General features: G+C 59.5%; 2 protein-coding genes across 6 annotated transcripts in view; both read right to left on the bottom strand.

Moving 5' to 3' along the window:
* EIF4G1 (eukaryotic translation initiation factor 4 gamma 1) overlaps window positions 1-4,259 on the bottom strand; it is a 28,134-nt gene extending 23,875 nt beyond the window's left edge. For 2 of the 5 annotated variants that reach the window (XM_090050565.1, XM_090050563.1), the window contains exons 1-2: window positions 4,114-4,259; window positions 2,173-2,233 (exon numbers count right to left, since the gene is read on the bottom strand). The gene's annotated coding sequence lies outside the window, so the exon portion shown is untranslated. The remainder of the gene's footprint in view (window positions 1-2,172; window positions 2,234-4,113) is intronic. The other 3 variants (XM_090050564.1, XM_090050567.1, XM_090050566.1) reach the window with 3 other exon arrangements.
* A 1,286-nt stretch (window positions 4,260-5,545) lies between these two features.
* On the bottom strand, window positions 5,546-23,632 carry PSMD2 (proteasome 26S subunit ubiquitin receptor, non-ATPase 2). The gene is made up of 21 exons (XM_090050569.1): window positions 23,474-23,632; window positions 23,148-23,204; window positions 22,214-22,378; window positions 21,637-21,758; window positions 13,602-13,826; window positions 13,082-13,240; window positions 11,927-12,071; window positions 11,586-11,646; window positions 11,049-11,195; window positions 10,170-10,276; window positions 9,613-9,740; window positions 9,431-9,518; window positions 8,658-8,820; window positions 8,021-8,122; window positions 7,769-7,914; window positions 7,393-7,476; window positions 6,926-7,094; window positions 6,430-6,524; window positions 6,208-6,334; window positions 5,908-6,026; window positions 5,546-5,761 (listed from the first exon to the last, which is right to left on the bottom strand). Exons 1-21 carry the CDS (start codon window positions 23,588-23,590, stop codon window positions 5,579-5,581), a joined length of 2,709 nt encoding a protein of 902 aa, XP_089906695.1. The 5' UTR covers window positions 23,591-23,632; the 3' UTR covers window positions 5,546-5,578.
* Between the last annotated feature and the right edge of the window lie 1,489 nt (window positions 23,633-25,121).

Consider the following 25,121-nt stretch of genomic DNA (forward strand, 5'->3'; position numbering starts at 1 on the left):
CCTCAGTCTGCCTCTAGCCCGGGTTACCCGGAGAAGTCCCTGCACTCCCACAGCGCCATGTGATTCATGCCTGGGGTACGTGGGGGGTCTCAGCACAGCTCCTGCCCAAGACCCAGTGTCGGTACAGCCCCCTCCCACACAGAAAACCAACCCAGGAAAGGCAGCAGCACAGGATGGTCTGAGCCTGCCACCCCTTCCCAGAACTGCCCACCGCCCCCACAGCTGGAACACGACCTCCCCCACCCACAACAGCTGGAAGCTGACCATGCCCCCAAGCACCCACCAACAGCCCAGCCACCCCACATGTACTTCCCCTTCCCTGCTCCCAGCCCCACCACTCGCACCTCAACCCAAAGCTCCAGTCCGCGGGTGCGGTGACATGGAAGCCACCCCTCCGTCCCAGGCTTAGCCCCTGCCCCAGCCCTACCGCAGCCCAGGTATGACAAGCAGTGGCAGCCCCCAGAGCACATCCACAGGTCACCAGAAGGCCAAAGCCCAGTTGACTCAACCCCCCCAAACAAGCAGACAGCAGGGAAGCAGCTGCCCCATGCCAAAAACCCCCCAGCACAGCTCAGCGGGGGCCCTGACGGCCCCTCCCCGCCTCAGCGTCAGGCTGGGGCCCCTGACTCAGCTCGCCACATGCTCCCCGCCCACCCCAGCTGTCCTACAAACAGCTTCCCGGGCCCAGACAAACCTGTTCTGGGGAGCGAGGAGCCCACAGAGGAGCCAGGGCAGCTGGGGACTGGAGCCCCAGAGCACGTCAGCACGGCCCTCCCATAGGACACGTGCTAGGAGTGGCTGGGAGCGCCCACCCCCACGCTCCTGCCCCGCTGCCCACAGTGCCCTCTGCAGGGACGGGCAGAGGAGCCAGGAGCCTCCACCCACAGCCTACAATCCTGCCCTGTTCCTCCCAGTCCCTGCCAAGCGCTGAGATTTGGGGAGCTCCTGCCCCACGTCCCGCTGGGGGAGACTGGAACTGGGGCAGCTGGGAGCTCCCCGGCATCCAGCTATGATGGAAAGGAGCCACTGCTCTCTGCTCCCCCTGCTGCTAGGGCTGGGGCCAGAAAGCCTTCGGGCCCCCCCCACACCCGGAGTAGGCCTGGCTGCCCAGGCACCCAAACAAACAGGGGCTGCCTGTAACCTGATGCTCTGGCCTCAGCGTTCCCGGCGGAGGCAGCCAGGCCCTGGCCAAGTGCCCCCAGCCCAGCACTACAAACCCCAGGGAGCCTGGAGGGGACCCAGTGGGCGGCATCAGCAGGGGGGACAGGCTCAACTCCCAACCCCCACAGCGTAGGGGGTGGGGGCAGGGAAGCTCCCTGCCCCCACTCCCAGCCCCGAACCCCATCCCTCCCCAACATTAGAGCCTGGCACCTGCTGCGGTCCAGCAGCTCTGGGAAATGCCAGGTTGGTGCCACCTGCCTGGGGCAGGCAAAGGGCACAGTGGGGGGCTGTACAACCACACCAACCCACCCAGCTAATGTTGCCCCCCCCACACCACAAGCCTCAGCTTGAGCCCTTGAATTCCCTGCAGCCGGGAGGAACCTGGCAGAGGACGGCACGAAGATGCCCAGGCTGTGAGAGCCAGCCACCAGCCGAGCAGCCCACGGGGTCACTGAAAAGAGCCCCTAGCCAAGGACAGCACGCCACCCAGCCAGGCGTTCACACCCCGTCACAGCAGCTGGGAGCAGGAAGGCAAGGGGGGGGGGGGGCGGGGAAGCTGGCTCCTGCTCCCAAGGTGCCCAATGCTGCCCCCCTGCAGACACACACAGGCATGACCCTGTCCCAGCCTAAACCTCGGGGCCAAGTCATGGGTGGGATTAATCTCACCCCTGCCCCAGCTCCCCAGCCCCTCCCCTGCGTGCCTGGGGCAGGGCTCCCTGGCAGGGCGCCCGGCGTGCATGCCCACAGGCTGGCGGGGCGCCCGGCGTGCGTGCCCAGGCTCCAGCCCTCGCCCAGGCAGGCGGACGCGGGGGGTGGGGGGTGTATTCACTGCTGGTTGCACAAGCCCGCTGCTGGAAGAAGGGACTTTGGAGCCCGGCAGAGATCCTGCCTCTGTAGCACCGCTCCGAGCCCCCTGCTGGCACCCAGACAGCCGCGACCCCTCCCCCACCAGGCACGCAGATCCCAGACCCGCCGCTGTCCCCCCATGCCGCGGGGCGAGGCCATACTCACCCCCCCACGGGAAAGACTCGGGCCAGCTGAGCGGGCCTGCAGAGACCGTGCATCCGACTGGCTTCGAGAGACAGAGCGAGGAGGGGAGAGAAAGAGGAGAGAAACACCATGAGGCTGCAAAGCCGCCGGCCGGGCCGCGCCGGGGAGGGCCCCGCGCACCTAACATGGGCACGGCCGGGCAGAGCCCCCCGCCCCCCTGGCGGCAGGAGCGCGGTGTCGGATCGGATCGCAGTCTGCTGCAGTGCAGAGGCACCGAGACGAGACACACACAAGCAGACGGAGCAGCCGGGAGCGCCCGAAACCCCACCCCCGCCCGAGCCATGTGGCCTCCCCGCGCTGCCACTGCCCCGACCTGTCGGTGAAACTCCACGCATGAGTCACTCACTCCCGCCCGAGAGGAAAGGAGAGGAAAGCCTCCGGCCTGGTGCTCCCTTCTCCGGAGCAGCAAGGCCGGACCTCCCCCACCCGGCCTAGATGCACAGACAGACCCCAAGGGGCTGTCCCCAGACGCCACGGCCCCTGGAGGAGCTGGAGCAGGGCAGAGGGGCTGGCGAGAGATTTCCCCTTGCAGAAAAGGCAGCAAACGCCCCCGGGGTGGAAAGGGGGGCACCCCACAATACAGCGCTGGGAGCCCCCGCTCGCACTGGTCTGCACCAAGCACTGGGCTGGCGGGACAGGGGAGCGTGCGCCGGGGCAGCACCTGGGTGGAAAGAGCCAGGAGGGCACCTGCTCCCCAAGGCAGCACCCCAGTCGCCTTCCCAAGCCTGTCTACGGGGTCCCCGCACACCACCCGGCACCTGGGTACACCCCATCAGGCCTGTGCCAAGGTGGCTGAGACCAGGTAGCCACAGATAGACCCCTGGGCACCAGCCCCTGCCACGGGCTACAGCCCCTCCCCGATCTACGCTGCTAGGGGCCTGCCAAGCTGCGTCCAGCAAGCAAGTGCTGCCTTCGTGGCCCCCGCCAGGCCCTTGCCCTTGGGCCCAGAAGGAACACAACCAGACGGGCCACCCGCTGAACAAACGCAGAGTGCGCCAGCTCCCCGAGCCCCGCCGCCCGCCTCACCCCACACCCGGGGCTGGCGGGCACAGCACCCCCGGCCCAGCAGCGCGTGGGGAAGGAGCCTTCATCAGCGCCGCAGCTCCATCCTGCACCCCCTGCCGCCTGGCCACCCTCCCCACCCACATGCCGCCTGCCCCCACCACCCCTAAGAAGGCCTGTGGATCCCCAGAAGCCCCCGCGCGGGGCACCCGTGGGTTAATCCCACCCACGACGGACCCGCGGCTTCACGCCCGTGTACAAGCCGCGCCCGCGGGTCAGCGCGATGGGAGGAGGGCACGCGAACTGGAGCTGGGGGCCGAGGCATCCGACTCCGGCAGGCACCGGCGAGGGGTCGGGGGCAGCCAGGAAGCCCGCAGCCCGAGCGCCCCGGGGCTCCCCCTCCGCAGCCCGGCGCAGCCGGGGAAGAGGGGCCGGGGCGGGGGAGGGGGAGACAGGATCGGACGGGACAGGCCTCCGCTTTCACTAGGCCGCGGCGCCACGAGGGAGCCGGGCCCGGCCGCAGGCCTCGGGCTTCCCCGCCCGGGCCGGCCTGGCCACCAGGTCGTGCGCGCCCGGGGGGGTTAACTCTTGGCGGGGCAGTACGAACCGCGCACACGAGGCCGAGGCAGCCGCGGCCTCCCAAGGACACGTGTCACTGCCGGCGCCGCCATGGGGCGCGGGCGGGCGGCGGCGCACGTGGGGCCGGGCCGGGCCGGGCCGGCCGCGCACGTGGGGGGAGGGGGGGCGGGGCGCGGACAATGGGCCCCGCGGGGGGAGGGGGAGGGGGGGCGCGGGGCCGGGCCGCACGTGGCGGGGGGGGCGGCGGCTGGGCCGGCAGGGGAGTGGGTGGAAGGGGGGGCCGGTGCGGCGCGGAGGTGGGGGAGGGGGTGGCCCCGGTACCTTCCGTCCAGCTTAGTCCGCGCGGCCCGACGCAGCCGCAGCGCAGCGCAGCACGACCATTTCCGGACCGCTCGGCGGGCGGCGGCGGCGGGGCGGGGCGGACGGCGCAGCCGGGCCACGTGGCGGGGGACGGGGCGGTGCTGCCGAAGCCGGGCTGGGGGAAACCGGCCCTCGTCACGTGACCATCCCACCCTCCCCGGAGTCCCGCCCCTTCCGGGACGCGGCGTCATCGCGTCATGCGCCCCGCTTCCGGCTCGCGCCCACGTGAGCGGCACGTGCGTGGCTCCCGCCCCCGGGCGAGCCACCGGCGCGCGCGCGGGGCGGTCCTGTCCCTCCATCTTCTTCCCTGGAGGCAGCTGGGCTGGAGTCCAGCGCACTAGGGCTGGCCTCCCCCACGGGCAGCGGGCCGGGCCGGAACACCACCCGGTGGCGGTGGTGGGCCCACTGCAGCAAGGAGCTGGGTCCTGCTCCCTGCACAGCTAGGGGCAAGCGGGGGGGAAGTACAGAAAGGGCAGGGGGACGGAGGGGCACGAGAGGCCGCTTCCCTCCCCAGCGCTGGCTGCATTTGGGAGCAAGGAACGAGCCCTGCAGCGAAGGCGCGTCCAGAGCCGAGAAGTGCCGGCAGCACCAAGGGATCTGGGACGCTCAGGAAGGCCCGACCCAGGGGGCACCTGGCAGCAACCCCCAGGGAGCACTGCAGCCGCCACTTGTCTCGGGCTGGGGGCAGTAACGAGAGAGCCAGGCTTGCCATAGGCTTCAGCGTCAGCTCGACTCCCTTGCCCACACCTTCAACCAGGTACCAGTGAGACCCCCCCACCACCACCCCAGCTCAGCCCCAAGCTCTGGCAGCAGCCCAGCCGCCTGCAAGAAGGGGTTAGGATCAGCCCAGCAGCCTCTTCTCCACTTCAGCCTTGTTACTGTGGTCAAATGAGGAGCCAGGCAGAGCAGATTAGGTCATGGCTCACACGGGGCTTAGACGAGTGGTCAGTCACCACCCCACCGGGGTAAACACCCCTGGCAGGGGTCTGCTGTGCAGGGGGAAGGGACATCCTGCATGGGGCACCAGGAAGAGCCCCGAGCCAGCACCTCTCCCAACTCACAGGTCCCCAGTGGCACCAGAGCCAGGCCCCACACCCAGCATCAAATGCTGTGTCTCCCCAGCCTACAGCCTGAGCATCTTGCTAGGAGGCAGGGGAGCCACTGGGCACAGAGCTACCTCCCAGGTTCTAGTTCCAGCTAAAGCCTGCCAGGCCCCTGCCACAGCCAGCACAGGCTGTGTCGCCCCAGCTGCCAGGACCCAGGCCTGCCCCACCCCACCTGGAGGAACCAGCTAGCAGCCTATGTTGCCCATAGATTTATTTCCCTACCAGCTCCTCAATGACAAACAGCAGCGAAGAGCTGAGCTTGTGCCCCTACCCCTCCCCGCCCCCTTCAGCCCCTGCCCTGCCCCACCCCAGCCCCAGGCTCAGACATCATAGTTGGGGTTCTTGCGCAGGATGACGAAGCCCTCCAGGATGGGCGTCACAGGCATGTGCTCTTCTGTGGCCAGCTCAGCCCGTTCCCCATGCGCCAGCAGCACTGGCGTTGTATGCGTCTGGAAGCCTGTGATGGTCTTTGGCTTGCCTGCCTGCCCCACGACATCCACGGCCTGTGGAAGGGGGTGAGGGTCAGCACCAAGGACATGGAGGCAGCTACAGATACCCACAACCGAGCTAGTCTCCCATGCGCTGCAGGCAGCCCCATGGCACCAGTCTTAAGCCATCACCTCTCCAATCTCCCGCCCTGACTTCTTACCTGCCCCACCCTGACCGACACAGGCAGAGGCCGCAACTCCTCATCGAACGTCACCAGCATGCGCGGCTGCATGGCGGCCACCAGCCCATACAGGACATAGTGCGACTTGCCCAGGATGACTGAAGGGAGACAGGGGCATTACAGCCTGCAGGACACACAGCCAAAGCCACCCACCCACCTGAGCAGCACAACCCAGGTCACCAAGAGTAAAGAGCGAGGGGCTGAGCCAGGCACAACCCTCTGCTAGGTACCCTCCCTCAGGCCCAGAAGTGCCCTGTGGGCAAGTACCACCATACTCACTGTTGCGCACATCCAGGAAGGATACAAGCACGGTCAACAGCCCTGCCACAGCCACCTGGCTCATAAGCTGCCGGTCACTGTGGTATGGACACAGGGTGAGGGTCCCCTTCCCAAGGTGAGTCAGCCCCTGCTCAGCAAAAGGAAAGTGCATTAGGATAAGGGGCCCCAGGCCAGCACCCTGGGCAAGGCTCAGCCCCCAGACACCCAACTCCAGGCACTCACCTGAGCTAGGCGCACCATGAAGAGGTTGTTGGGGTCCTTGGCGTGGTACTGGGCCAGCTGTCTCAGCATCGCTGCCAGCCGGGCATTGTTGGTGCCTGCATAGGAACCAGGGGTAAGCAGGAAGCTAGGAACAGGTTGCCAGCACCAGCCTGGGTACCAGATGCCAGACACATCGCTACCACTTCTCTAATGAGTGATCCAGAATAAGGTCCATCTGGGCTCTGGGCCGTGTATCCAGAAGCGAGGGGCCCCAGGGCAGTACAGCTGCATGCCCACACTGACAGGCTCAGCTGCCACTCCACCCTGGGCAGGACCCACCCCTGGCAGTGAGATGAGATGATGGCAGTACCTGCCCAGTGTGACCCAGCTGGCACTGGGGCTCTGCTAATCAGGAACAGCCAGGCAAAGGAGGGTTGGAAGAGAGCCCAGCACCCAGCTGCTGAGACTACGGTAACCACCCCCCCAGTTCCCTCCTGCACACTGCCAGGGGCCTTACCACTGCCCACCATGCCCATGGCAAAGATGGAGTTGTAGGAGACTTCAGGGTCAGCATCGTGTGAGAACTTGCTGAGGGTATCGAGGATGTTGAGGCGTGGGTTGGAGACCGAGATCAGAGCCAGGGCCAGGGGCACAGCGCGGCGCAGCGTAGGCTCCCCATACCGGAGCTATGTGGGGAGGGATAGAGACATTAGAGCCTGGGGGTGAGCTGGGCCCAGGGCAAGTATTGCCTGAATCCCTCACACATGCCAGGGAATCCCTGTCACAAGACTGGCAGAGTCTTCTGCAGTACTGGGAGGGGATGTGAGCAGGCACTGGGCACCCAGGGAACACAAGCAGGCAGTGCCAGGTTGAGGGGTGGCACTCCCTGTCTTCTCCTGGCCCACACCTAGAGCTCCCTGTGAGGTCCATTCCTCCCTCTGCAGCGAAGCCTCCTCCCCTTCCCACATCAGTGCCATCACTCACCAGGTGGCCGAAGGTGCGCAGAGCCATCTCAGCGCCAATCTCCTCCCCCATGGCAATGAGTGCGATGCCCAGCACAGCCACACCCTGTAGAGGGGGTGGACATGAGGGCTGAGACCCAGCCAAGGGATGCAGGTACCAGGCCCATTAGGCCAATAGCTCTACCCTTCTCCACATCCCAGGGAAAAGGCTCTCTCCAGAGCCCTCCCAGGCCAGGCCAAGCCAGGTCTTCATGCCAACAGCTAGCTTAAGCTACCCAGCTCAAAGGAACAGAATAGACAAAAGCCATGCCCCCTTTGCCTGTGGGCACAACAGGCAGCATCTGCTGGAAGCCTTTGCCTGGGCAGCCAAAGGCCAGAAGCCCTGCCCCCCACCTCACCTGGTGGGCCCCCATGTCAGCTGAGCCTTCTTTCTTCTCCTTGTCCTTCTTGTCCTTCTTGTCCTTCTCCTCCTCCTTCTCCTTAGAGTCAAAGTGCTCACTGCAGATGTGGAGCAGCTGCTGCACCTTCAGCACATTCCCTGAGCCTGTAGGCAAGCAAGGCCCGTGGGACTGGCGTTATGAGGAGGGGCAAGGTCCTGGAGCCAACCCCCCTCTCAACCCCTACCACTGCTGGGCAGGGCTGGGACTCACCAGCATAGGCACAGATGTCCACCAGGGTGTTGGCAAAGCTGCGGAACGGCTCCGACACCACCTCCAGCGCTGCCAGGATAGCCTCAATTGCCTCCCCCTTCCCTGCAGGCAGCAGCAAGGCCTGAGAGAGCAGCCAGGCCCAAGGATACAGACTCTGCAGGTGCCAGGAGCTGGTGCCCAGCTCGCCTTGAGGGACCTCTCTGACCTTAGGCAGCCTAGAGCAAGCCAGAGCACCCCACACCCCCAACCTTGTCTCAGCCTTGTCACTTGCCCAGGTACTATTCCCTTGACATCTGCTCAGCTCCCCCAGTGCTGCCCCCTCATAATCCCAATCCCACAGGCCTTTGCAACTGCAGGGGATTATGGGGTATGGTAGAGCAAAACCATCGTTCAGGCCACAAACCAACAGGTATGGCTTGTCTATCTTAAAAGCTCCTGCTCTGTAAACCCCAGCATAATGGGACGACCTGCAGAGCAGCCACACCAGCCCCACAGTCAAGGGGACGCCCCACTCCCCATAGGCCCAAACATGTTCTGCTCCTGCCCCACCACCCAAATCCAGTGCCACCCCAAGCCCTCCCCTGGGCTCACCAGCCCAGCCCCAGCCTGCAGACAGTGCCTGCCTGCCCAGCTGTACCCAGGTGGTTGAGGCCCAGGCCAAGCGGCAGCCAGCGAGCGTAAGTGTCCTTCAGCTCCGTCTCAGACTTCTCCATGATGGTCTGGAGAATGGTGGAGGTGACGTCCCCATTGCAGGAGCCGACAGCAATCATGCCACAGGCCAGGGCCGTCACGCCGGCCACCTGGCCAGAGGAGAGAGCACCAGTCAGAGACTCACTGTCCCAGCACTGTCTGGTCACAGCCTCAAGGAGGGTGCACCTGTACCCGCCAGGCCAAGATTAAACTGAGTATAGACACAGCTTGGCTCAGGGCTTGTGAACAAAAGGGCCCCAGAGCCACACTGGGTGGCTCAGAACTGCTCCTGGGGAGCTGCATGTGGCTTGTGACTCAGCAGAATCCTGATTAGTTTTGGGGGAGGATCCTGAGTGATCAAACAAATTAGATGACCCCAGAGGCCCCTTCCAAAGCCCATGAAGATGCCTGGGTAGGGGCTGCCCCCAGAGCCATCAGCCCCTGATAAACAGGAGAGGCAGGGCACTCAGACACACTGGGGCTTGGGGCCTATTGACCTCCCACTGCCCATCATCAGTTACCAACTCCATCCATGCTGAGGAGCTGCTGAGACATTGCTTAGCAACATCTCCACCTACCGAGGCAACGGCCAATTCAGCCCTCTCCCGGGATCAGCGTCCTTAGTGGTTCTCATGCAGAGGCAGGGGAGTGCTGGGGGATAGCAAGCCTGGCAACCATAGGTGACACCTAAACACCCTCCCCAGCCACTGGCCCACTTACCTCCATGCTGGATTTGGAGTCGCCCATGACAGGGAGCAGCAGAGTCAGGACATCCTCACGGTTGGAGCCGGCATAAGCCAAGCCGAGCCTGCAGCAGAAGTCCACGGGACATTAGTAGGGCCAAGGGTGGGGGGCCTGCCCCATGGAGTGGGCAGATAGGCAAAGGGCCGGGTGGGCCTTACCCAAAGATGGCACCGATGCGCATAGTGTTGCTGTTGTGCAGCACATAGTCGGAAAGCAGCGCCAGTGCAGGGTCACACTCGTTCCGCACCCCTGAGTTCACGATGCCACAGGCCAGCAGTGCGCCCGACTATAAAGCAAAGACGCATCAGATAGAGCCCCAACATTCCCCCAACAGGTAGCAGACAGTATCATGCAGGTGGCCAGGTGGGACACTGCACTAGAGGACTGCAACTCCCATTGTGCAATGCACCTCCATCCCCAGCTCGGAAACTCTGCTGGCTGGGACCTATGGTTTCTCAAAGCCACATCTGTGTGGTACAGAGGCCCCTAGGTCCCCCCATGAGTGCCCCAGAGCCTCGCTTCTGTCATAAGGGCTGGGACTCCAAGCACATGGGGCATTAACCATCACTTTGGGCAGGTGGGGCCCTGTGGAGAACCACAGCAGCAGAGCCATGCAGGATGGGGGGAGGTCAAGCAGGCCTTTGTGCCTTTGCAAGGCTGTGCCTGTAGCCATGGTGACATAGGAGTGCCAGGCCAGGAAGGCAGTGCCACCCACCTTGATGTAGTCCTCAGAGGAGTACAGGTATTTGTCAATCTGCGTGAGGCCCCCATCCACATCCCACAGCAGGATCATGCCCAGTGAGGCTGCAGCACTGAGCATCCCTGCATCATGAGCACAGGAAGGTCAGATCAGTCCCTGCCCCGACATAGGCCCCTCCATGGTCCATTTCCCTTCTTCCCACTGCCAGGGCACACCCCACACTTCCAGCAGGGGAGTGGTGGCCTTCCAGAGCCCGGCCTGGGGGAGGCTTGTCCAAGTCCAGGGTGCCCAGATCTCTATGGTTGCTGGCTAAACTGCCAACCTCCTGCCAGTCACCTGGGACGTTTCCTAGGGGGTGACATGTGGGTCCCAAGCCAGGCAGCTGACCCCAGACAAATGGGGCATTCAGAGGCCTCAGCACAGGGCCAAGGAACAGGCACTGGAGGCAGTGTGGGCAAGCCAAGCTGCCGTCACGTATTAGAGAAGCAGCTGAGACCCACGGGTACGCCTGAATACAGCCAAGGATGCGCTGGGGCTGGAACCCCCCAACTTGGGGAGGGGAGTACTACAGAAAACTGCTTCCCCAGAATGCCGTGCTGCCTAGCAAATCAGCAGCTGCTGAAGCACTGAATGCTGGGAAGTGCAGCCCTCCCGACATGCCCCACATGCCCAATGGAACTTCAGTCCCGCTCAGCCTCTGCTCTAGTCAGGCCCATGGGCAAGTCTGAGCCTGTACTGGCTAGCTGCACCTGTGGCAGCAGGCATGGGCTGAGACATGAGGGTACACCAGCTTGAAGGCCAGGGCTCAAGCCATGTATAATGCGGCCGATGTCCCCAGCCCTTTAGGCAGGGTCTCCAGGCATATTTCCCCGCTCCCTGCCCACCCACACTCACCGTGGTCCTTGTTCTTGTAAAGCCACTTGTTGCCATCATCGGTCAGCAGCTTGTCCTGCCCAAAGGCAGCGTTGACGAAGCCATTGACAAAGGAGGAGGCCAGGTTCATGCGAGCCGAGTCCACTTGTGAGCCACTGCCGCCAAACCCTGGGATGGGATCAGAGAGAAGCTGGGCAGCACCATGGCATTGCTTGGCCAGGGCCCTCTTCAGGGCAGGGGACGTGACCAGGCTCTTCTAGCCTCCCTGCTCCCCAAGGCACCAGGGGCTGCTAGGGTAGTGTCCAGACCCAGCCCCAAGGCAGCAAGAGTTCCAGGTGCCAGAGGACTGCTACAGCAGACAGGCACGGCCAGAGGGAACAAGCCAGATGCCCCACCACATCCAGGCTGAGGCAAGCCTAGCATGGTAGGGCTGGGCTCAGCTGGGGCCTTGATTGGAGCCCTGACCCCCATAGGCCTCTTTACCCAGGCATATTTGCCAACCTCACCCCCTTGCTGCCGTACAGGACAACATGACATGGCAGTGGAAGCGACACTCACTGTTGTTCTCCAGGTGGGTCTTATAGATGTCATCTGGCACCTTGGGTTCCATGATGTCCAGCTGGAGAGAGAGGGAAAGCAGGCATTACCTCCCAGCCAGCAGCAATGCCCTGCCAGGCCGAAGTGAGCCACAAACCCCCAGCTGCTCCCTACCCTGCACACAGAAAATCCTCGGGGCCCCCTCCCAGACCCACTCTGGCGGGGCACAGGAACAGAGCTGCCATCCCTCCTTGTAAAAGGGGCCAAGTGCCAGCCTGTTCCTTGGCATCCATTGTGGGCTGGGGCTTTCATCCCCTCTTGGCTGCAGCCCCATGCCCCTCCCCACCAAGGCCAGGCCTCACCTCCCGGGCCAGGGCCAGGAAGTTGCTGTTGAGCTGCACATTGGACATGATCTCAGTGAGATCCTCATACTCCTCTACATCCTCGTTGAGCTCCAGGAAGACACCATGGCGCCCCAGCATGAAAGCCATCTGCTTCTGTACCACCCTGCATTGGAAGGGACCAACAGGTGTCAGGGCCGGGACCCTTGCCTCAGAGAGACGATCAGCATCAGGCCCCAAGCACCAGCCTGGAAGCAGAGACCATCCAGCCTGGCTCTCCCACTTTCCAGGAAGTTCTTCCTAGCAACCCAGCCCAGTAGCAGGGAGCTGCAGAAGCCTCAGGAGCTAGAATTCTGCAGGCCCATGCAGTCTCCGACCCCCACAGCAGCCTTTGCCCAGGACCTGGCTCCCAGTAAATGTTTTGGATGGGGAATCCAGGAAAAAGATGACAAAGTTGAGATGGAAATACAAAGCGCCCGAGCGAGGGACTAACAATCGAGGGGTGGGGGAGAGGAGTGGAACGCGACTAGGTTACATACCATACAATGTTAGCCAACTAAGCCCTTTACTACTAAAACCCAGCTTCTCAGAGCCACCCAGGACCCAGACAGTTCTGCCTACCAAGGGGCAAACCAGCAGGAAGGGGGACGTGGCCTCTGTTCCCCTGAAGGGCTGATCCATCAACCCCAACAGGGCTAGGCTGGAGCACAGCAGCCCCAATGCAGAGACTGGGCCTCTGCTACTCAAGCTGGAAGGACCTGCTCTAAACGTGGTAACCAGAGCAGCTCAGGGCTCAGCGTACTCCAAGCTCTCAACACATGGGGGCAGGATTGGTCTCATCAGGTCAGCAGCCCCTGGGGTCCATCCCTTGGACAAGCGTAGCTCAGGCAGGGATGGAGAGATGCCCTGACAGCACAGAGCCCGCTCAGGTGAGGCAGGGGAGGCCTGTGGCACTGACCCATTCCATCCACAGCCGAGCCTGGCAGCAAGAAACCAGGAAGTGCAAACAGCGAATGGGATTGTAGCTCTGCAGACGCTTGGGCCACCAGAAACCTAACTGAGACTCCAACCTCAAAGCCTAGGGACCAGACCCTCTGGAGGGGATGGGACTGGACTAGGAAGGAGAATCTGTAACCAGGACAGCCAAGTGGAGGTGGCTCCCATCAGGCTACATACACATCCTTGCAGGAGGTGAAGATGTCCTCTACCAGCTCCATGTCGTTGAGCATGAGGGCCAGGCGCAGCGCCTCCGGGAACCGCCCAAACTTGCGGAAAATGCCCAGGGCACAGCGCAGCAGAGCCGAGTTCTCGGGCTCGGGCACGTAGCTCACACAGCTGTGGAGGGAAGAAGATAGGCCAGGGGTGAATCCAGCTACTACCCAAGGCAGGACCTGGCCAGGCTGGCAGCTCAGACCAGATCAGCACCCCCAGCAGCTCATGCCAGTGCTCTTGGGTAGCTGAGTCCAGTGCTCCCAGCCACCTACAACTGGAAGCTGTCAAGAGGTAGAGCTCACTGGCAACATGCTCCCTCCTCTGCAGCCAGCAGGAAATGCTGCCTCATGGGCAAAACCAAGGTTCTGATCTCCAGCTGCGACATCCTGACTGAGACCCTTGATGCCTCCTGCCCCTGGTGGGTAGCAGCCTCCCCCCTCCTCCCGCCTGGACCCCCAGCTTGAAGGCAGCTCGGCTCCCTCACCTGGTGAGGTAGAGGCAGACCTTGGCATAGGCGTTGTCGTCAATGTACTTCTCCAGCATGTCCATCTGCTCGATTTCCATGAGCAGGTCGCAGGCTTCGTGCTCTGCGTTATGCGCCATGTTGTAGGGCACGATCTCCTTGACCAGTGTCAGGAGTGTGTCCCTCTGGGCCTTGTCAGCCTCGTCGATCTCCTGCCACTCCTTTGCCACCTCGCCTGCCAGATGCCTGCCAGAGAAGCCAACATGGCTCAGAGATGCCACCCTTGATCCCAAGAGCCCAAGGAGTACCTGGGGTCAGCCAGTAAGAGACTGAGGCGGTCCAGGCAAGCTACACTTCTGACTCGGGTATTTGCAGCTCACATTGCATTCACACCAGCCTGGGAGGTCACTGCAGAAGATGCAGAAGGCCCCCAAATCCCTGCTTCCCCAGAACCCCACCTGGTAAGCCTGCAGACCTCAAAGAAAAGCACTCCTCTCCACTACAGGGAACTGCCTTGGTGGAGACAGGGCCATCACAGAGGCTGCCACAGCTGACCTCAGCCCCAAGAGCAGCTGGTGCATCTCAGGCTCTACGACTGAGTCCCCACCCAATGCTGAAGCAAAGAGATCAGCTTGGATGCTGCAACAGAAGCTCTCACCCTTCTTCCCTGAACACCCTGGCAACCCTAAGGTCCTTATCACCACTGCTAAATGTAAAGCCAGGCACTCACTGCAGGAGGCATTTAGCCAGAGCTATTTACCACCTGGTAAGCAGAGGCTCCATGCTCAGGTCCTGATGCATCCACCCATCAGCACAGTTCCAAGATTTATGGTCAGCCTGGGAAATTCAGAAGCACAAAAGCCCCTGCAGGTAGCTGCCCTCCTAGAGCTGGGGTCAAGGAACAGCTCAAGCTTGGCTTATAAAGGATCTATCCCATCCAGCTGTTTTTTAAATAAAGTTTGGAAGCAGCTTCTGCACAGGAGTCAGTCTTGTCAGCTGCTCAAAGGATAGCAAAGAAAAGCTGTACCGTATATTCTCTCACATACAACACGCACTTTGCCCCCCTCAAACAGCTGATGGAAATCGGGATTTGCATTATACATGAGAAAAATGCAAGTAAGTTCCTGGCACTTAAGTTTCTAAGTAACAGAAACTTTGCATGTAATCCTCAGGGTAGCAGGCTCAGCTGTCTTGCTGCTGCTCCCCATTTACTTAGTACAAGAACTGCCATTTACTGGGTCAGACCATACGTCCATCTTCCCCAGTCTCCCATGTCACACAGAGCAGAAAGCAGATGCCGAAAGGGAGAAGGAAATGGGTCTGATCAGGGTTCCTCTCTCACTTCCAGCTTCTAGCATTTAAGATCTAGGACATTCTGATTCAGAGGCCATGCCCCTCACTCCCATGCTCAATAGCTACTGATGCCCCTTTCCTCCAAGAATGTGTCCAGTCTAGGGTTGCCAACCCTCCAAGATTATCCTGGAGTCTCCAGGAATTGGATATAAATCTCCAGGAGACTGCTGAGAGTCACCCAGGAGACAAATGATAGGGCATTCATTAAAATAAATATTAAATGTGAAATCCCATTTATACAGTAATCCAGTAGGTTTTTAAAATGTAACAGTAATGTGGCATTTGCCTTTCTGACATAATGATTCATTGTCATTATGTCATGTGATGAAACCTCCCAGAATAGATTCAAACACAGTTGACAACCCTAGTCCATTCCCTTCATGAAATCTGGCTGAACTGTCAGCTTCCACCATATCCGCTGGCAACAAGTTCCACACTTTAAATTACACGCTGGGTGACAAAGAGCTTCCTTTTGTTCGTTTTAAACTTATTACCTCCTGGCTTCATTCTGTGACCTATCATTCTTGTATTGTGAGACAGTAAATAATAAACTCCTACCTACTTTCTCTTTGCCATTTAGCATTTTATAAGCCCTTCTCATGTGTCCCCTCTCTTACAAATTGAATAGGCCTAGCCTCTTTAGTCTCTCGTCACGTGGAAGCCCCTCCATACCAATAATCATCCTTGTTGCCCTTCTCTAGTTCTCTTTTCAAGGTGTGGGGACCAGAACTGGGCACAGTATTCAAGGAAAGATTTATTTTTCTTTATTCTGCCTTTCAAAAACAAGGTGCGGACTTTACTCCAGGGTACGCTGTACAAAATAAAATAGGGAATATTTTCCACTTATATTTTTCAGTTCCCCACGCATGAAACTGATGCTGTTTGGTGGATTGGGAGCTGGTCGCTAAGACTGGCTAAAGAGGGCAAGGATACACAGCAGAGAACAGAGCTGGGACAGGAGGAGTAGGCCCAGTATTTTTGCAGATGTTAATAAATGCAGCTGTGCCAAAGAAAGGCAACTCCACATTCATGAATATGCTGTTTAAACCAGGGGTGGGTAAAATATGGCCTGTGGACTCAATCTGGCCCCTGAAGGATTTTACTTCGACCTACAGTGGCTCCCTTGGCCCCACCCAGGTGCAGAGGGCAGCCCAGGCTGTGGCATGTGCAGCTAGTCCCACTGCCCCCAAGCACGCAGCAGGGCTGAGAAGGCATGGTGGTCAGACTCTTCTTCCTAGCACCCCAGTGGAGGATCCTTTCAGCTGCTGCTGCCAGTATCACAACCACCACAGGACGCAGCCCCACTGCCTGGGCACCCCAACCCATCCTCACCCAGTGCCAGGGGTGCTGGACAGACTGGACAGGCAAGGTCTCCAGGAAGACAAGCCCAGGACTCATGTGAACAGGGCATACATGGCCAGGCAGATGGGATGGGGCCAGGGCCAGGGTCAGGAAGCAGCATCCAGGAGCAGGATAGGCAGGTGGGGCAAGGATCACGGGGCCCATGACAGAGCTACAATTCGTAACACACACCAATTTCATGGGCAGGGGCATGCCAGGAGCGGATCATGGCTCTGCCCAATCCCACCCTGCCCCTCCACCTCTCCACTCGCCCACATGCCCATCCTGTCCATCCAGCTGAGCATGCTTGCCCATGTGGGTCCCGAGTCAGTCTCCATGGAGACCCCTGGGCTGGGATCACCAAGCAGTGACAGCAAAGGACCAGGCCCTGAGGCAAAGCCACTTCGGAAACTTTGGCAAGCTGTTGCAGGCTGGAAGGGGCTTAGGGGCAGGGGAGGAGTTGAAGAATGCTGACACAGCCTGCAACAGCTCATCAAGACTTCCTAAGTGACCCTCCATCCTAAATAATTGCCCACCCCTGGTTTGAAGAGAGGCTTGAGAAGAGCTTCAAATAACAGCAAGAAGCAGAGGGACTCAAGGGACAGGGACAGACATACTGATGCTCAGCTTAGAAACAAAAGCCTCTGATTATGAGGCCCCCCCTACATGTTAGGGGCCTCAGCCAATTAACTGGTTAACTACAGTTATCTTGAGACCAGCTACATATGCAAAGTAGCTATCGCAGAATAAAATGCTCCAGCCAAGTATAAAGTTAGACCTCAAAGATGTGTGCTAACTTTACACCTGGTTGCTATCGAGCTTTAAGTTGCACAGTATCTGTGGCTGGGAGCCCTGTTAGCTTACAACTGCATCTTGCCCAGTGGGGAACCCCTAAGCCTGGGGGAATCACAGCTGCTCTGATTCCTAGGGCTCAAGTGCACGAAACCCCTGGGTCCACACAGGACTCTCAGTCCTGGATGCGCTGCACACCCAGCTGAGTCCTACACCTGACAGGCTCTTAGTCCCAGCTGTGCCTTGCATGCAGCCAGGACCCAGAGCCCCAACAGCTGCAGGATCTCTCAGTCCCAGCTGTGCGTGGTCTCTGCAGCTGGGAGATCCCCAACCAAAGGGGCTCCCAGCCATGGGATCCTGCTTCTTGCCAATGCAGGTGTGGCGTAGCAGGAGGCATGACTGTGCGGATCGCACATTAAATCCAATTGTGCCTTTACCTGACAGTGCAGAAGGGGCCTGAGGTGCATGCGCAGGGGCAGGCTGGCAGCAGACCCTTGCGGCATATCTCCATGGAGCCCTTGCTAGGATCCTGCACTCAGGTCCAGGCCCCATAGGGAGAACGCCCCTTTGCACGGCTGTGGGGGACCCCCAACTGGGATATTGGGAATCACATGGCAGGTTGTGGGGAGCCCTGAGAAATAAACAACGGAGGGAAGGAGAGATGGGTTTGTCCAGCAATGAGGGAACAGAGGTAGCAAAGATCAGCATGGAGAGACATGTATTACCACAGAGGGGAAAAGGACTAGCATTCAGGGAGCACAGCTGAGAAACACACTTGCAGGTAGCCAGAAAGCTGTTTAAAAATACCATTAGAGGCTCTAGAGGAGTCTATACCACGAATCAAGAGGGATACAGTTTAATAGTGGAGTTAAAGAGGTGATTTAAGGCAAAAAGACCTTAGAGTCAGTGTAGATTAGTTCTCCAAAAGAATTAGCTCAACATGCAACAGCAACAGAGACAAAAGTGTTGGACATCATTACAGAACTGAAAACAAAACTGAGAATACCATCATGCCATCATATGGCATGGTCTGACCGCTCCCATAGGTTCCTAACCAAAATACAGGACCTCCATCTAACACAGGAGGTGAATAGCCTCACCAGGGGAGATACTTTGTTGGACCTGGTGCTGGCCACAGGCAATGACTTGGTGAAGGGACTGTGGGTGGCTCGACCATCTGGGCAACAGCCACCATTGCCTGCTGGAATTCACCATCAAGCGCAAGGTGGCAAAGGCCTGCAGCAAGGCAGCAGCCCTGGACTCCAGGAAGGCAGACTTCAATGAGGTAAAGAGAATAGTCGGGAGCACTGACGTCCTGGAGGGGAGGGGAGTTGGGTGTCCAAGAAGAGTGGTCGCTCCTTAAGGAGACGATCTTCCAAGCCCAAAGGGAGGTAATCCCAACACGGATCAAAGGGAGCAGGAGGGCGCAAAAGCCCCCATGGCTCACCAAAAGCATCCAGGAAAGTCTCCTAGCTAAAAGGGAGGCATACACCCAATGGAAGGGAGGGGCCATCACCAGGGAGGACTATACCTCGGTTGCTTGGGGCTACAGGGGGCCGGTCATGAAAGCCAAGGTGGATATGGAACTGGGACTAGTGACCCAAATCAAGGACAACAGGAAGTCCTTTTTTAAATACATAGGGGGCAAAAAGAAGGTACCGGGTAACATGGGGCCTCTGCACGACACACTAGAAAATCTGGTCATCCCACCAGACAACAAAGCTAACCTATTTAACAATTTCTTTGCCTCCATTCTCCTGAGCAGGTACTGGATCAGTGCCCCCACCGGGACCCCCTCAGGCCCCAGGGGAGTCGCACCCAGGCCTAGGATTAGTGAGGACCTAGTCAGGGAACTTCTGGAGGGACTGGACGTATTTAAATCAGCTGGTCCTGACTATCTCCACCCCAGAGAGCTGAGGGAATTAGCTGAGGTCATTACGGGACCCCTGGCACGGCTTTACGAGCACTCATGGTGCTCTGGTGTGGTGCCAGAGGACTAGAAAAGGGCCAACGTGGTTCCCATTTTCAAAAAAGGGAGGAAGGAGGACCCGGGAAACTATAGGCCAGTTAGTTTAACCTTGATCCTGGATAAGCTTTTTGAGAGAATTATCCTGGTGCATGTCCACGAGGGGCCAGCAGGGGAGGTTATGCTTAGGGGCAACCAACATGGGTTCATTAGAGGCAGGTCCTGTCAGACCAACCTGGTGGCCTTCTACGACCAGGTCACCAAATCTTTACATGCAGGGGTAGCAGTGGACATAGTCTTTCTGGACTTTAGGAAGGCCTTCGACATGGTCTCTCACCCCATTCTCGTTAAAAAACTAGGGGACTGTGGCGTCGACACCTACAGTCAAATGGGTCGCTAACTGGCTGGAGGGCCACACCCAAAGAGGGGTGGTGGACAGGTCATGTTCGACCTGAAGGGATGTGGGCAGTGGGGTCCCCCAGGGCTCAGTCCTCAGGCCCGCACTGTTCAACATCTTCATCAGTGACTTGGACGAGGGGGTAAAAAGCACCCTGTTCAAATTCGCAGACGACACTAAGATGTGGAGGGATGTGGGCACGCTAGAAGGGAGAAAAAGGCTGCAATCCAACCTAGACAGGTTACAGGGGTGGGCGGATGAGAACAGGATGGGTTTCAACACAGACAAGTGCAAGGTGCTGCACCTGGGGAGGAAGAACCAGCAGCATACCTACAGGCTGGGGAACTCCCTTCTCATCAGTGCAGAGGCAGAAAAGGATCTTGGAGTCATCACTGATGCCAAGATGAACATGGGCCGGCAGTGTGGGGATGCAGTCAGGAAGGTCAACCACACCTTGTCATGCATCCACATCTCGAGCAGGTCCAAGGTGATCCTCCCCCTCTATGCAGCACTGGTCAGGCCGCAGCTGGAGTACTGCGACCAGTTCTGGGCGCCACTCTTCAGGAGGGATGTGGACAACATGGAGAGGGTCTAGAGGAGGGCCAGCCGCATGATCAAGGGGCAGGAGGGCAGGCCCTACAAGGAGAGGCTACAGGACCTGAATCTGTTCAGCCTCCACAAGAGAAGACTGAGAGGGGATCTAGTAGCCTGTTACAAACTAGTCAGGGGGGACCAGCAGGCACTGGGGGAGTCCCTGTTCACCCGAGCACTGCCAGGAGTGACTAGAAATAACAGTCACAAGCTGGCAGAGGGGAGATTCAGACTAGACATCAGGAGGTGCTACTTCACGGTCAGGGCAGTTAGGATCTGGAACCAACTTCCAAGAGAAGTGGTGCTGGCTCCTACCTTGGGGGGTCTTTAAAAGGAGGCTAGACGAACACCTTGCTGAGGTCATTTGACCCCAGTGCTTTTTACTGCCATGGCAGGGGGTCGGACTTGATGATCTGCTCAGGTTCTTTCCGACCCTACCAACTATGAAACTATATTCAAGATGTGGGCACACATGGATTTGTATTGTGTACAGTTCTGGTCTCCGCACTGCAAGAAGGATGCAGTGGAAGTAGAACAGGTACAGAGAAGGGCAACCAAGATGATCGGGATACAGAGCAATTGCTGTACCAAGAGAAAATATAATAGACAGGCTTTTCAGTATGGAAAAACGACAACTGAGAGGGATACAATAGGGGTCTGTAAAATCACGAAGGGTCAAGACAAAGGGAACAGGGAACTGTTATTCACCAAAACCCAGAATATTAGCATGGGGGGGGTGCCCACAACAAAGAGCAGGAGACAGATTTAAAACTAAAAACAGACAGGACTTTCTTTATGTAGAATGTAGTTAACTTGTGGAACTCATTGCCAGCAGAGGTGATAAAGGCATATGATATAGTCAGATTCAAAAAGGGACTAAAAAAATTCTTAGACAATATATCTAGTAATAACTACCCAAAACAGAGCTACAGATGCTTCCTCTGGCATCTCTAAACCAATGACAGTAGATGCCAGGGAGAGTTATGACAGGGGAGAAAATACTCTAGATCAGTGGTTTTCAACCTTTTAAGATTCCAGCCCCCCCTTGCAAAATGCTAGTACTTAGTTTTCATCCTTTTTTGACTATGCAAAAATGCTAGAGTAAATATCTTCCATTGCAAAGAACTCTAGAAGCCCACAACAGAGCAGAATGGCTTTAACACTGCAGATTTCTGTGCAACATCTCTGGGTTTGAGCTCACAAGTCACGTTTGCATATCTAAGTGCTAACATTGCATGGCAACCCCAAAAGGATCTCAAGGTACTTCACGCTGCTGTGGCACCCTGGTTGAGAACCACTGCTCAAGATATACTGTTCACATGCCCGCCCTCTAAAGCCTTCATTCTTGCCACTGCCAGAGACAGGTTAGGGGGCTGGATGGACCATAGATCTGATCCAGCAGAACACTGCTTATGTTGTTCTTGTTACTTATGCCTCAAGGACACCTGTGCATCACCTCTGGAGGCTGGACAGATCAGCCATGGAAGAGAAGCACAAGGGAAGGGTGAGAGGCCATCACAAGGAATCCTTCCTCAGGGCTGAACCAAGCACAAAGCAGAGCTGGAGGCTGCCTTAGACAGGCCCTCGGTGACAACAGACTGAGCCTCACACCTTACCTGACGTATTCGTGCCCCCAGGAGGCCAGCTCCTCCTGGGACCCCACCAGGCGGTACTTCAGGCACTCCCGCTCTCCACTCATGGTCATGGCCAGCACAGAGATGATGTCAGCTGCGAAGCGCTGCAGAAAGACATTCAAGATACTGATGCCGGCCAGCGGTGCCAGCCAGGAGGGTACAGAGGGGACAGAAGCGACAACTCAGACAAAGACGTGAACCCTCCCACACACACACCCACCCACCCAACACAAGGCAGCCCCCCATGCACCTGACACACTACCTTCCCACTCCACCCTAGCAGGACACCAGCAGAGCTGTGCACACCCATCCCCCAGGGAAGCCTGCAGCCCCATTAGCAGCCAGTCGAAGCTGGCAGACACAGGACCTGGTGTCTCCCAGGTGTCAGCAGGAGGTTTGTGCTGCAGATGAGGGCACCTCAAAGGCATGCAGGACGATACTCAGTGCCCAGCCCACCACCCCCTCAGCACCTGTCCCTGCAACACAGCACTGAGTCACCACCAGCCTACAGCACTGTCCCCTGCCCTTTCCCCACAACACAGGGGCTGGGCCCACCAACCTTGTTCTCTCCAGGGGCCATGCTCTCATAGATCTCCTTCAGCTTGCCGTAGTGTGGGCGGAGGAACTTCAGGGGCTTGGGCACAGAAGTCATAGAGGTGGTGGAGGAGCGGATCTGCCTGCGTAGCTCCTCCAGCGCAGGGCGGTACAGGGACGTGTCCTTCTCCTAGAGGAACAAGCCGCACCTGTCACGGGTTGGGGATGGAGGGGGCTGGCACCTGTGCCCTCAGCCCACACACACAGACAGCACTAAGCAGGCTCTTCTATCACACACCTGCGCTCGTCAGAAGTATGCACAGGGCTAGCTTCTACCAGGTGCATCTCACATGAAGCTGTGAATGGCCAGGGGGGGTTCAGCCACATGCTTGGCAGGCAGACTGCCATTACGTGGACACAAAGCAGGCACCAGGCCCTATGGGACCACGATAAACCATGCCACCCCCAGCTCTGAAATCCACCCGACTGATCCCAGCCACATGCCAGGGCGAGAGCATAAACTTCGCCCATGCCCCAAAGGCTGGTGACCCTGGCACTGCCAGATTCAGCGAAAGAGGGAACACTGCAGGCAAGACCCTCACCATGGGGAGAATATGAGCTTTCCTCAAGTGCTGGGATGGGACAAGGGCCCCAGGCCAGCTGCTACCACAGGGACAGCGCTGCTGACTGAGGGGAGCCGACAGCCATGGCTGTGGTCGCCATATGAGCTCAGCTTACCCCCAGGCCCCAGAAGGTCATCAGCAAATGCACGCAGCGACGACATGGTGGGAGGAAAGGAGGATCCCTCAGGCCAGAGGCCAGCAGTGGGACACAGGCAGCCTCCTCGCCACCGCACCAGCCAGCAACAACCCCTGCCCTCGCGTGGCACATGCAGCACTGCCCAGTCGCTGTGGGAACCCGACAGCCCGATGCTGGCACGGAGCCAAGCGTGCACTCACCCCCAGGCGCTCCACCAGCATCTCCAGCTCATCCTGCAGCTGTTTGTCTTCCTCCGACTGCAGCGGAACAGAGGCACGGCCGTCAGCTCTGGGCCCAGGACCCGCCCAAGGAAAGGACCCCTCCAGCCCCGGAGAGGAGCTCCCCGACGCGCGGGGCCGGGGGCCCAGGAAGCCCAAGCCTGAGAGGGGGTGGGGGGAGCTGCTGGCCCCGTCCCGCAGGTCAGAGGTCAGGGGTGAGAGGAGGCCGCCGCGCCAGGCCACAGTGACTCAGCTCCCCGCCCGCCTACCCGCCCGCCCGCCCGCTTGCCGGCCCGCCCCGCTCTCACCAGCTCCTGCTCCTTGTCGCCCGCGGGCGGAGGGTCCTTGCGGTCCTTGGTCCACGGCCCCGACGCCTTCTCGTCGCCGCCACCCGCCGGCGCTGAAGTACCACCGCCTTCCTCCATAGTGCTGAGCTCCCCTACGCGTGCGCGGGACGCCACACACCTATCGCGAGGCGACGCGGGGCCCACGTGACCCGGCAACACGGGGAGGTGGGGCTTGGCTGTGTGATTGGCGGGAGGGGGCGGGGCCTCGGCGCGCACGTGTGTAGGCGGTGTGGGGCTCGTCGTGTGTGCGCGCGCGTGCGCTGGAGCCGCGTGTGACGGCTGGGTCCAACCCATGTTGGGGCATCACAAGGCGGGCGGGGCCGGTCGCACGCCTCCGCGGTGGCCCCGGGCACACTATTGGTATCAGACCCCCCTTCACCAGAGATAACGGTAATAATGCTTGGACAAGAAAAAAACAAAATACCATTTTCAGGCCCCTTTTCTGCCCGGGCCCCAGGCAGCCACCTGGCTCGCCCATGCCTTTGTCCAGCTCTGCACCTCGGGGGTCAGGTGTGGGGGCCATGGCTGCAGTGGGGAGCACCCCACCCCACCCCAGTTTGGATCGGGGTGATTGCCCTGCAGGCCTGAAGCCATACTTTGGGTTGCAGCAAACACTTCTTGAGCAAGACATTGGGAGTGAAGGAGCCCTGAAAGCAAGCTGGGGCCTGGCTAGGCCCTGCAGGGGGCTGAGACAGCCCCTCCCCTCCCTTCCCCTCTGCTGGTGGCACAAGACAAGGATGTCCTGCCTGGTGACCAAGGTGCCCTGTGGACTCTTGCAGGCCCCTTGCTTTGTTGGAGCTTTCCCTACAGCAGTGGAGTCAAAGAGATGGACTGCAGGCTGGATCCAGTCCAGGGAGCTCTAACATCCCACCCTGTGCTGCCCATGAGCTACAGGCAGCACATGGGGTGCACCGGATGGCCCCATGGGCTTCATACAATGCCCACCCAGCCGCTTCAGGATCGTCTCACAGCCAGTGCCCAGTCCCATGCATGTCCTGGAGCAGCCAGAGCAGGATGCATGCCACTCCGTGACATGCTGAATCTGGCCTACAGCAGGTGCTACATGGTCCCAAAGCACTGTGCCCACTCCACAGCATCTGGCACATGCTCTGGTCACTCCGGGACCCACGTTGGGTCCAGCATGAAGCAGATGTGCTGGAACAGGCCCCATATACGGTACAGTCCTGGTGCAGCCAGTCCAGGACACCTGACCACCCCCTCCAGCTGCCAGGATGCATGATGGATCCAGCATGCAGGGCTGGTCTGTGGGCCCAATTGGGCCCATGGACCAGGCCCACACCACCCATGGATGGATGTGACTCCAGGGGCAGGGCCTTTCGCTGGGAGCAGCAGTAGCTGCTAATGGGGCTTGCCCAGGTGCCAGCAATGATTTGTGATGGAAACAGGCACCTGCATGCTGGATCCTGTTGCACAACAGGTGAGGAGTGAAACATTTTGTTGTGCACGAGTTATTGTGTTGCTCTGGCCAGAGCAGCTGTAGCAAGTGAGCAGGGAGCATCCTCAGAGGGCCCTGTCACAGGAGGCTGCACCCAGGACTCTGCTCAGTGCCCTTAGCCTGGCTCTCCCCGCCCCTGAGCTCCGCCAGGTG

This window comes from Crocodylus siamensis, chromosome 6 (genome assembly GCF_052110815.1).
Source record: "Crocodylus siamensis isolate JL-2025a chromosome 6, ASM5211081v1, whole genome shotgun sequence".
NCBI classification, from domain to species: domain Eukaryota; kingdom Metazoa; phylum Chordata; order Crocodylia; family Crocodylidae; genus Crocodylus; species Crocodylus siamensis.